The 12,255-nt window shown below is 36.0% G+C and overlaps 2 protein-coding genes across 6 annotated transcripts; one reads left to right on the top strand and one right to left on the bottom strand.

Annotated features, from left to right (window-relative positions):
* Positions 1-520: 520 nt before the first annotated feature.
* On the top strand, positions 521-3,919 carry LOC110658412 (F-box protein At4g00755). Of its 3 annotated transcripts, none has more exons than XM_021816006.2 (6): positions 521-682; positions 1,022-1,245; positions 1,530-1,943; positions 2,063-2,241; positions 2,433-2,551; positions 3,406-3,919. In XM_021816006.2, the coding sequence occupies exons 2-6, from the start codon at positions 1,110-1,112 to the stop codon at positions 3,704-3,706; spliced, it is 1,149 nt and encodes a 382-aa protein (XP_021671698.2). In that variant the 5' UTR covers positions 521-682; positions 1,022-1,109; the 3' UTR covers positions 3,707-3,919. The 3 variants fall into 3 exon arrangements, with proteins under 3 accessions (XP_021671698.2, XP_021671700.2, XP_021671699.2); XM_021816008.2 differs by having other exon boundaries at positions 528-682; positions 1,087-1,245; XM_021816007.2 differs by having other exon boundaries at positions 537-682; positions 1,030-1,245.
* Positions 3,920-4,923: 1,004 nt separating this feature from the next.
* On the bottom strand, positions 4,924-11,870 carry LOC110658416 (probable transcriptional regulator SLK2). 3 transcript variants are annotated; one of them, XM_021816011.2, is made up of 10 exons: positions 11,723-11,870; positions 9,780-11,036; positions 9,488-9,619; positions 9,142-9,190; positions 8,487-8,701; positions 8,332-8,400; positions 7,551-7,651; positions 7,024-7,117; positions 6,853-6,922; positions 4,924-6,114 (listed from the first exon to the last, which is right to left on the bottom strand). In XM_021816011.2, exons 2-10 carry the CDS (start codon positions 10,716-10,718, stop codon positions 5,213-5,215), a joined length of 2,571 nt encoding a protein of 856 aa, XP_021671703.2. In that variant the 5' UTR covers positions 10,719-11,036; positions 11,723-11,870; the 3' UTR covers positions 4,924-5,212. The 3 variants fall into 3 exon arrangements, with proteins under 3 accessions (XP_021671703.2, XP_021671706.2, XP_057988694.1); XM_021816014.2 differs by having other exon boundaries at positions 9,780-10,524; positions 11,723-11,854; XM_058132711.1 differs by having other exon boundaries at positions 9,780-10,820; positions 11,723-11,839.
* Positions 11,871-12,255: the final 385 nt, after the last annotated feature.

The following is a 12,255-nucleotide window of genomic DNA, read 5'->3' as shown; positions in this document are numbered from 1 at the left end:
ATTTTTATTAAAAATTATATTTTTTAAAATATTATATTTTTAAAAAATATATAAATTAAATAATTAGTTTCAGTAAAATAGAGAAATTAAATATTAGTGTTTTTCAAATTTTAGAGATTAACTAATTGGTTTCCTTAAAATAGAGAGAATAAATAATAATATGAATAGTATGAGTAATAAAAAATTTAATGAAAATACTAAATAATTTAATAGAATTAAATTATAAGAACTAAATAGTATATTTTTTAAAATATAAAAATTAAATAATTAATTTTATTAAAATATAAAAATTAAATAGATTAATAAAAGTAAAATATAAGAACTAGTATATTTTTTAAAATATAAATATTAAATAATTAATTTTATTAAAATATAAAAATTAAATAGTAATTTTATTAAAATTAATATAAATATTTTTTATAAAAATCAATATAAAATACGAAATAGGTTTTTTAAAAAGTTATTTTTTTATATGAAAATTGTAATTTTGATTTAATATAAAATAAAATAAGCAAACTCGATGATGACTGATGAGTCATCAGAAGGGCAAATCGGGTGTGGGCCACTCTATCTTCCTCTGCATCTGCAGTTTGAAGCAATTTATGTTTGGGGTTTCTTTTGAATTTTGATGATGCTTTAAATCTTCCATTGCAACTCCCCTCCATCTCTTCTCTCCATGAAGGTATAATTTTTATACCAAACTCATCCTTCTTTATTTATATTTATGATTTATATTTGTTTTCTATCTCGTGAATATATACATGGAAATGTATGAGGGTATTCTCTTTCAATTTTCATGAAATTAAGTTCTATTTTTATTTATTTATTTCCCCCCACTGATGGATATCATGAAGTTTGTTTTACCGATTAGCATTTTTCCCATTTAATCGCCTTCACAAATTGAGATTTTTTTGCTTTTTTATTTCTTGCTAGTTAGTAATGGGGTTGTTTTGTTTTGTCTTAATTTCATAAAAAGTATATATTTATCAACTAAACATTTACAGAGCTTTCTGCCATTTAGATTTTTAGGTATGTTTATTGTCGTGATTTGTGCACCGTTTCAATCTGAGTTGAGTTGCTGCAAAGGTCTTAGCTGATCTGTGCCAAACATGTCCACTATGGAAAATCGTGGTGATTTTGTACAACGGATTGGAGCCGACATGTCAATTGAGGTCTTCTTGCATTTGGACGACCCTTCTGATCTTGCCCGTGTTTGTTCTGTTTCCAGTTCTTGGCGCTATTTTGGTATGCCTATATTTAATCATTCTGGCTTTTTTATGATTTTTATGAATGTTGATATCCCATGAAATGCATTGACTGGCATGTTCATGTTGTAGTTGGAGATTGATATGGAATATGTTTATGCCCCCATGAAAACTTCCATTCTATATAGAATGTGTTTTGGTGATATTTTCATCACAAGTTTGACAATTTTTAAGAATCAAATCGGATATGTGGGCTTGTTTTTCTTTTATTATGTGTTTGCTTTTGAGTGATGCACCTGATATAAGTTTTAATATGTTCTGCAGTGATTGCAAATGGCCTTTTTAAGAAGCTTTGCTTGAAATTGTTGCCTGAAATGAATAGTGTTGCTCATTTCATTGAAGTAAACAATATGATTGAACCTGTAAGAGTTGGACAGAGTGATTGCATGGAATGGGAGTGCCTTAAAAGAAATCATAGAGTCTATGCTCAATTGGCTCGAGGTCTTACACCTATCTTGCAAAATGATTGCATATCAGAAGCTATTAGTGCGTCCAGCACTGATAACTACCCTGAAGAAAGCATCTGGAACACTTTGGAGCCAAATGATAAAGTTGGACATGGAGCTTCATATTGGTCAAGTAAAGGGCAAAGTAACCCTACTGTTCCTGAAGCATTAGTGTACAAGTTTATAGCTAATTTATGTCTCATAACTGAAATCCATATTCAACCATTCCAAGGTTAATCCTGATTCTTTTGCATATATATGATGACATTCTTCAAATGCTGAATATTTATCGTCTTTCTTATAAATTTATTGAGAAAAACACCTGACAGATAGCTTATGCCTGCATATCAGCATACTTCCAGTATGGCTTCCCTATATATTCATCTAAGGCTGTCCGATTTAGACTGGGTCATCATAAGTTTCCACTGCAGTTGGAGAATAATGTCACAGTTAATTCTGCTTTCAATCACAATTCAATGGATGACAAGTTTATTTGGACATATACTTCACCAGAATTTCCAATGGCTCAGGTGAGTTGCAGTGTCTATTTGTAGCCATCTTTCTCAAGGGCTTCATTCTTTAGTTTGTTGGTCATTTTTTATTCGTCAAGCAACATTATGAAGCTGGAGCAGCTGGACTAATAATTTTGCTACTTGACCTTTTGTGTTTCTTTACTCTTTTGAATGATTTCAAAATTTGAATAACTTAAGTAAATTAACAGGAAAACTGCTTGCAAAAGTTCAAGCTACCAGAACCGGTTCTTTGTATCGGAGGAATTTTGCAAGTTGAGCTACTGGGAAGAGTTCAGAGACAAGAAATGGATGGATTATATTATATATGGTCTCTCTCTCTCTCTCTCTCTCTCTCTCATTCATTACTAATTTTCATTTGGATTTATGTTTTTTCTGAAAAAAAAGTCATAATTTAAAATAGCCATATCTTTGCATGTGCATCTAAGTGGTGTTCCTTGTATTAAACTCTTTCTAACTTGCAATCACAAGTCTAGGAGAGATGTGAGGAAAGTACTAATTGTACTCCCTCCCCCTCCCCAAATCCACACATGAAATTCACTTCTAAAGATAACAGTTTTGATTTTAAATTGTATCTTGTTATCTATTATATGTCAACATGGAAAAGTTTACTCGTTTTATAGTTTTGTGATTTAACAAAAATGCATTACTTTTTATTTATGAAATAAGAGCGTGGCTAAAAGAAAGGGAGAGGGGTTCTTTTTGTTTTGGTTGCTACAAAGGAAGGTTCACAATCTTGTAATCATATTCTCTTATGACACAGCCTATCAAAACACTACCTTTGTTAGTTTCTTTTCGCATCCACCACCACCTCCTCCTCCTCCTCCTTCTCTCTTTCTCTCCCTTTTAGCTTTTTCAAGCTTCTCAATGGTTAGATTCTGATCTGCCCCAGATGCTAATGACCAGTATGCTGGAAATTGAGATTAAGCTGAAGGATGGACTGTGGTTGCAATTTTGGAAATGATTACAGATATCAGTCTGCTGAGCCCGTGATTATCACACCAGTCACCAGTTACTACTGAAAAGAGTTGGGAATGGACCTTCATAACTTCATGCCTAGAGCATGCTTGTCCGACTATTTTCAAATTTGCCTTGCTTTATGCATAATCTTTGTAGAATATCTGCCTTTTGATGTAAAGTCTTATAATTTTTTTCATTATGCAGTATATCCCATGTTCAGGCGGTGGGACGACCCCTTTCACACCCATTTGATGTGGAAATACTTGATCCCACAGGAAAGTGCACCTTAAAGTATAGCCCTCTCAGAGAATCCCGTGGATCACATAAAGGAGAGACATGTGCAACTTCTCGCTTGCAAATGTTGACTGTGAGATTAATGGAGAGAGGCGTAAGGGGATGGGAAAATATGATTCTCAATACACTGCTTGGCACTGGGCCAGTGGCTGAAGAGGATGAGTCAGATGATCTTTTAGAGGATGACTCGGACGATGAGCTGTTGACATAAGCTTTAAAATTTTTGTTTGCAGTTCGTGTTCCCATTTACCCCTTCTGCTGCACTAAGATCAATTGTGCAAATGGGTAATGTGGAAAGCCATAAACTAGTGTCATCGACAAGTAGGAGGGGACATTTCTATTTGTTTTAACATTTTTATGATATGGTGATGTGTGACCAACTTATTATTTAGTTAATGATATATCATTGAAGTTTCCTTTGTTATCCCCAATTTTATTTAAGTTACTAAGCTAATAGATGCCCAATAACCGATGAGAACTTCTCATAACCAGGTTAGAGGAGATTGCGCAGTTTGTTCTGTAAAACTTAGCAGCTCTGATTGCTTACGGTACTGTTTAGATGCTTTCAAGTTTCAACCCATCATGGGCCATCTCTTTGGTGATTCCCTTGTCCTGGTGGTTACCCTTGAATGATAATCAGTTCCTAGGCCTACTGCAGGGCTTGTACAATTACCTTAGAAATTCTCTTTGGAATTGGGATCGATTGTCACCTTTTGGTGAAACTAGTGGAAAATGAGTGTTAAATCTTTTTCGGGAGCCACCGGACCAGTAGTACTTTTCAACATGCCTTATTCTTGGGCTTCTTGAATTACCGGCCACGGAACATCATCCATCATGTTAGAAGAAGCCTAATAATGATAATAATAATAATAATAATAATTTGCAACAATAACTGAAATATAATTTTCCCCTGACGTTTAAATGGTTAAACTATGAGAAGTATGAGTCGTAATGAGATAGAAAATATCCTGTGAAATTCAACGTCAGGCACTCGCAATTGATAAGTACTGTCAAAGAAGATTTGTCAAAAGCAAGAACAATGCCATTTGTTGGTCGATTTATGATATAACATTTAGAATCCAATCAGTCCAATCCAAAATTAAAACTGAATTGAAATTACTTAAATTTAGCCCTGAAACCGGAGTCACCAGTAACCGGCCCTATATACACGCACCTCCGATATGAATAAGTGAACGAGTTCTAAAACAAACCAAAAGTAAATAACCACGACATTCTATACTCTTTAAAAAAAAAAAAAAAAAAACTAATTTTCAATTTTGAAGTGATCCTTGTCGCAAAAGGTTATACAGGGAGCAATGGCAGTGCCACCATGCACAAGCAATAAACCACTGATGCCTCTATCAGATGTTTGGAATGATCATTCATGTTACAGGAACTGGACGGGTAATGTTCGAGTCTCTGATAAAATACCATAATGCAGAACTCATTAAAATATCATATTCGCTGTTCCAGTTTTCGTCCAATAGATTACACTTGAAAGAAAGCCCTCAAAGAAGAGAAAAGGAAAGAAGAAAAAAGAAACAAAAACTGAAAGAAGATAATTACCTACAGAAATACAGGATCCTAACGTCACAACAAATTCGATAATCAGAAAAGCAAGGATAGGTGGAGTAGAGCAGCTATTTAATGTTCTGTACAAATATATCTGGCCAACATTTGCTCATTGACAGCAAATGACTGGGCCATACCATGTTAGTCATGCCTTCCAACCATAACCAATGTTATCGTCAAGGTCACTGTTAAAAAAGCCATTTTCAGTGAACTCGTGGGCAATATCTGGAACAATGTCTTCCTGCAAATGGAGATTCTGAGGCAAATCTGGCACCTTTTGATTAAAACCATTATTTCCAGCAGCTGCGGAAGAATCGCTGTTCGAAGCAGCTTTAAAACTGTTGCTCCTACTTGGTGCAGGTCCTGCAACACTTCCTGAAACAGTGGTAGCAGCAGGAGGTGCTGCTGAAGAGTTGCTTCCAAAACCTAATCCATTCCTTGCCATACTCCCATTCCCATTTTGTCCAGCAAGCGGATGTTGATGAACTCCTCCCCCACTATTATTAGACATCTCCTGCAGCAGTTGCTGGATCATCTGCTGTTGCAAGGCCTGACTGCCTTGAGAGGACGCTGGATGGTTTTGTTGGAGTAAGCTATTAGTGCTTAATGTACGCTGCTGTGACTGTTGGGGAGATATTTGTGGACTCGAAAAGCCACTTGCAGGTAAGCTTTGCATGGATCCGGGTACAAAAGCAGTAGGTCCTTGGAAGTTCAAAGATGGGCTTTGATTAGAATTATTGAAAGATGATGCAGACTCTTGTTGAAGTGAGTGAGAGTTCGAATTCATTGAGTTTTGCCTCATGAGCAGATTCTGGTAGTTAGTCAGTGCCAAAGCAGCCTGTGCTGAACCACTTAAGGCTCCTCGGCTAACAATTTGATTATTGTTACTCATGTGGTTGTTTATGCCAGGATGTAATGCCATAAGCTTATTAAGGGTATTCCGATCAGTAGGCAGGCCCTGAACATTCACTAGCTGCTCCATTTCCTGCATCTTGTGCATCTGGAGTTTGGCTACAGTGTTATGTCGAGGATAATTTTTCAAGCCCTCTGTAAGGATTGGAATCAGATTTCCATTAATATATTGCAGTATACAAATAACAATCTCTAGTTGCAGCAACAGCTAGTCAACAGAAACAACAAAGCAGAAGTTGCTAGAGTTCAAACAGCACAACCACTAAATTTTAAGTAGACAAGAAGCAATGCAATGACAACAAAGTTAAAGTAAGGAAAAGGAACCTGGTTTCTACAGTAGTCAGAATAATATTTGATCACAGTGAGATAAGATTTACAGAAAAATAAAAAATAAAAGATGAAATTACTTCAGTCAGAGGGAAGCAACAGAAAGTAAATGTGTATTTTCCAAATTGCACTTTAAAGGATCTCCATACTGAAAATACCTAGCTACTAAGGAAGACATGTAATGAAGTAAAATATAAAAGCAGAAACTACAATCACAGAAACGTTGCCCAAATTATGCTTAGACCAAAACTAAAGTAATGCTCAAGGAAAGCACTACTTAGTCCTAATGAATTTAACATCACTCATATGTGAGGCTTTCCACAAATAATAAACGGTGGATCTCACATTTATGTAAGTGAAGGTACAATGCGCCACAGGTGTCTGATGATCTCCCTTTTCTGGGATGCATAATTTCAATAAGAATCATTCATTGCAAAAGTTTTCTCTAGAAAAGTAATGGTTCAGACCGTAGCCCATGATATATATCTCACAAGCAACAGCTACATTCAAAATCTAATCACACCACAACAACCATAAAGGGATTACCTATTGGCCCAACTTTGTGCTCCTGACAGAAATCAATCAGATCCTTCATGCTGTTAACAACCTCAGAGATCTGTCACAAACGGGAGTGTGAACTTATAAGAATCATCAAAGCACATAAGAGAATCTTATTTCAATGCTGAACTCCAGATCCAGAAACCAGTCAAATTATACCTGCAAACACCTGACATATCTTTTGGAAAAACCCAAATCATTTAGAGACTGTAACTCCAAAGCCTTTGCAAGCTGACGCCCAGCAGTCAGGACCCTTGAAAACAATTCACATTGAATTAGTATTAACTATTAACCTTAACTTGTACTGGAATAATTATCCAATCCAGTGCAAACCAAAAAGGCAAAGACTAAGGTCAAGTTCCATATATGAATAATCGGCTTTCAGAAAGTCCTTAGTAGACACAACTATGAGAAATAAAAAACCATCATATGTCCTTATCACTCAAATCTCACTCGGTAACAAAGACTAACATTTTTTTAAGGCCATTCCAAGTGCCCATCATATGGTTTCTCATTTTGCCCACAAAGCCTCAAGAATGGGATCTATTTGCTCCCTGTTTTCACCAATTCGTGTCTGAGGGCATCTTAACCATTTAAAGAATCATAGGATTTCAGCCAACAAGAATTAAAAAAGCAACATCCAACCAGAAAAGGAAAAGATTCAAGTGACTAATCAATCCACTCACATATTGCTGTTTGTTTGCAAGTCCTGCTGAGAAACCCCATCAGATCCACATTCAGCAATTGTGCTTTGGCATTTCTGTGCAACCTGAACCAACTGATTCACCTGCAAAGACACTAGATAGTTCAACTTAAATATATTGATTAAAAAAGGCTTCAGTTTTGTATTTGAAACTCGATGGTTGATGTATAAAAAAGAAAAAGGTTGCTCCATTTATTAAAGAAGCCTAGTATGATGACAAGGACTGAAATCACACTTCTTTATTTCTTTTTCAGCTCATTCGCTATCCCAAAATTCAATTATCAAACAACACAAAACTGCTGACACATCATTTCACCCCTCTTTTTGCATCTCTATCTACTCCAGAAAGCATTACTCGCTGGAAATGAAAACTGCATTCGTGTTTCTCTGAAAAAAATTCAATCAAGCATGTTTATAAAAAAATACATCTGCATATTAAACTAAAATTTGGTAAATAATGCCTCAGATGTGCATATTCCTTAAAAGTTTTGCTGATGTACATAATCCAAGTTTTGGAAGAAGTAATAAAATTTTGACCTTGTAAAAGTTATCTGAGAGAATTAATGATATAATCCAGATAAATGGTTCATATCTTTACAACTCCAGAAACATCTATAAAAAAAAAAAGGAGCATCCATTTAAAGATTCTGGTCAACAAGAGAATTGGCAAAACCAGAATACAAACGTTTTATTTCTTCGTAACTCAATGCACCATTTGGAACAAAAATGTTAAAGCAAGAGAGAATAAAGTTTCAAAATTGTACCTGTGGTGCAACCACCCTCCGTGGGAGAAGTTCTTCATGTCGTCGAGCACAAAATTCCCAAGACAAAATCTAAAACGTATAGACATGTCATCAGTTATTTTCAACAAAGTTAGCAACCAATACATGCACATAAAATATTCCTGATTAGTGTTTACCTTCAAGTCATGGGTGAATATGATACGAAGCTGACCCTCACGAACAACACGAAGTTGCTCGTATACACTCTCTTGAACTGCTTTTCCATACTCTAGCATCATTATTCCAGAAGGAAATCTAAATTCACGTGGCAAGTCCAAAAACAAAAGCTCATCGATGACACCACTACCAAATTTGATTTCATCCAGTCTAGGAAGTATTTCAAAAGTGGCCTCTGTAAAAATTGCCCCAAAAAGTGAATGTAATTAATCACATCTCTAGAAAAAGAAACTGGTAAAGATACTAAGTTACAATAATGAAGCATCTAAAGTCCCGCTCTGTCTCTCCCCCTCTCCACTCTCCTTTCTGAAAGCAGAAACTGTTAATGGAAAAGTCAATCAACAAAGAGTCTGCCCACAATTAGACGAGTTACATTTTGCTGAAAATCACCAACCCATCCCCATTACCCCCCCAACCAAAAAAACAGACCCAAAAAAAAAAAAAAAAAAACCCCACAAACACCCACACCCCTCTTATCTTAAAACTAGGTCTTTCTCAATTTTGAGATCAATATTTGCTTCAATCATAATGCAAATAATTTCAAGATTTGCAATTTAATGGTAATTGTCTTAAAGTACAAAATTCAACACTTAAAAAATTATATAATTCCCTTACCAAATCCTCTTCCAGACTTTGAACCACAAATATCACACTGCCATGCCTCCTGAAAATCAAACAGGAAACAAAAAGGTGCTGCTTTCACACAAGTGCAATGCTAAATATAAGTTTTAGAAGGATAAAAAATAATAAACAAAAACATAAAATATGTAAATGTAATTACTAAAGCAATTAGATTTATCAAAGACAGAATAATTGAAAAAAAAAAATTAACTTGCACGACTGATAAGAAAAATGAAAGGCACGTATGTACTCAGATCAATATGAAGTTCAACATTTTCATATAAAAATTATCTTCTTATAAAGAAAAAAAAAGGGGAAAAATACATTAAAAAAAACTGACCATAGCTGCTTGAGGGAAAACTCCAAGTGCATGATGCCCAACATTATCATATAATGACAAGCACCATCTTTTCTTTGCACGAGGTGAATAATACTCTGCCACAAATTTCTTCCAATAGGCAATAGAATTCTCCTGTCAAAATAAAGAAAGCAATAACATAATTAAATGTTAGTTTGCCTTCAGGAAATGCTTAAATGAAATTAAAGTTGCTATACTGGCTTTTATGTAAAAGAACACAAGCATTAGTACACAGGAAAATAAAAGAAATATGCATACAGAAATAAGAACTTACAGCTGGCCGTTGCCGTTGATGATACAGATATTGCATCAATCGACGTGCACATACACCTCCGTCATGAGGACGCTTCATGGCAGATACTGGCTGTATGGATTGTTGCTGCATTTGCTGCCTCAACTGCATCTGCTGTTGCTGCTGCTGCTGCTGCTGCTGCTGCTGTAGCAAGTGGGCTCTCTGCAATGGTGGCATAGATTGGAAAAGTTGCTGTTGTTGCCTCAGTCTCTGCTGCTGAAGCAATGTTTGTAAGTGTGGACTTCGGCCCTGCAACTGCATGGTGTCCTGTCTCTGAAGCAGTTGTTGGAAAACTTGCTGCTGCAGAATATCTTCCTGTTTGATATCCAATCTTGGCTTCTTTTGCACTTGGGATGGATTATTAGGGTCCTGTAGGAAGGCACCAGGAGCCCGTGGGCCAATGGGAAGTGAAGCTTGTGCAGCTTGTGAAGAAGGCAGGGATGTAGCACTTGATGCCCCCTGCTGTTGCTGCTGCTGATTCTGCTGGACTTGCTGCGTGCTTGGGTCTTGATGATTTCCCTGCTGCACTACAGAGGACCCATCAACAACCGACGAGCCTGAAATGCTTATATTATTGGATGAAAAAGACATGGGAGATGCCGGCAAGCGCATATATGACTCTGTATTGATGCTCGCACTTCTCTGCAAATGGGGACCTCCTGAAAGTGCTGAATTTGCATCTGTCACCAAAGAACTTGCTCCAACACTTGGTCCAGAGTTTCCCACACTGTTCAAAACCGCATTATTCATGTCCCCAGAAACGGGACCCAGATTGGGTCGCCCAGTTCCAGGAATTGAATTGGATGAGTTACCAAAAGATGAGGTCAAGTGTGAGTTAACTAAAGCCCCATCCCCCTGGAAGAAAATTCCTGAACTTGAGGAAGACTGGGCTAAACCTCCAGCCACACGAGAAGGTGCCATGGCACGCACCACCCGTTGATGGCCAGAGTCTACGTAGCTCTCCAGAGCTAGGCCTGATCAGTAACTTTTTTGAATAATAAATATGCTCAATCCGCTTAACACCTATAAAAACGGAAACCCATGCCAAAAAAAGAAAACCCAAAAGAGTATATAAATACAAATTTCCACACAATAGAATCACAATTCCCCCTTCACCAGCCAAAGAGAAAACTAAATCTGATTCCTTGTACAAATAGTGTCACTGAGACTCTTGTTTGGACCAAATGGAGTGCAATATTTTGTGATCTGTTTGAGCTTTCAACAATTTGTTGTAGGGATCTAAGCAACGTTCAATAAACAAAGCAAATAACAACATTAGCTGCAGAAATACACATACTAGGAACAAAAATAACGCACTAAAATTTTTTAAAATAACTTCCCTCACAAAAAAATCAAGAAACTAGAAAGAATAACAGAAACACCAAATCTTTCAATCTATGACACCTCAAGCACGAAAAGAGCTTACTTACCCAATTATTCCCCAAAAAACCCTAATTTTCAGTTAAGTTCCCCGAGACAACGAGACTGACTTATGACGTGAACCCAAAAGTTATGTAGATTATAAGGCCTAATAGCGATGATATTACACAACTCGAGCTTTTAACAACTAATCAAGCTTAACTTCAACTTAATCACACACACTGAAAATCACAAAGTGTGACCATGCTCAAATCGAAATCGATATTGCCAAATTCCCAAATTAGAATACCCACAATAATTAACAGTTTAACCTTAACATAGCACTTCAATAATAACTTAGACTGAAAGATCAACAGGTAATCAAGGAAATAAATTCCATTAAATGGATATCATTAACTTAAAACACTAAGTTTTCAGGCCTAAGTGACCGATCCAAATTTAATGCTTAAAAGGGGAACAGACAACAAATTTAAAGAACAAAATAAAAGGAAAAGAAGCTCGAATCATTAAAAAAAAAATTAATTATAATGAGGAGAACTACTAACCATGAAAGTTGAAACAGCGAGCTGGATAAAGCAAAAACGTTACTTTCCTCTCTCAATTGGGAAATTGAAATCAGGGAAAGAAGGGGCAGAGGGAGACACAAGAGGTCTCGACGAGGCCACTTATATACCTAGCGGGAATTGCAGAGAGGGAGTGACCGGCTGCACTAGTAACAAGCTCATGTACCACCGGCTGTTCCCGGTAAGATGTAGAACTCGTGTCCGTTAAAACGTAAGAGTAACGTAGTAGGTGTTAGATCGCGCGGTGGCGACGCGAACTCATATATTACGTGTCGCAAAATCATTGGCCTATCTGAAGGTTGCCTATGATGATCGGTAGGTCACTTAGGGCAATGATCGCCTATTATAATTATTATGATCGATGGGAATTTATATAATATATAAATATATAAAGGCAGGAAAAATATTGCCATTATCTAACCTGTTTTTTATTATTTGTAATATTTATAATTATATTTTTTATTTTTTAATTTAATTTTATAATTTATATAAATTTAAAATTTTTAATTCTATTT

Source organism: Hevea brasiliensis, chromosome 13 (assembly GCF_030052815.1).
Source record: "Hevea brasiliensis isolate MT/VB/25A 57/8 chromosome 13, ASM3005281v1, whole genome shotgun sequence".
Lineage (NCBI taxonomy): Eukaryota > Viridiplantae > Streptophyta > Magnoliopsida > Malpighiales > Euphorbiaceae > Hevea > Hevea brasiliensis.
Note: the sequence above shows the minus strand (reverse complement) of the source record. Positions and strands in the feature narration are given on the sequence as shown.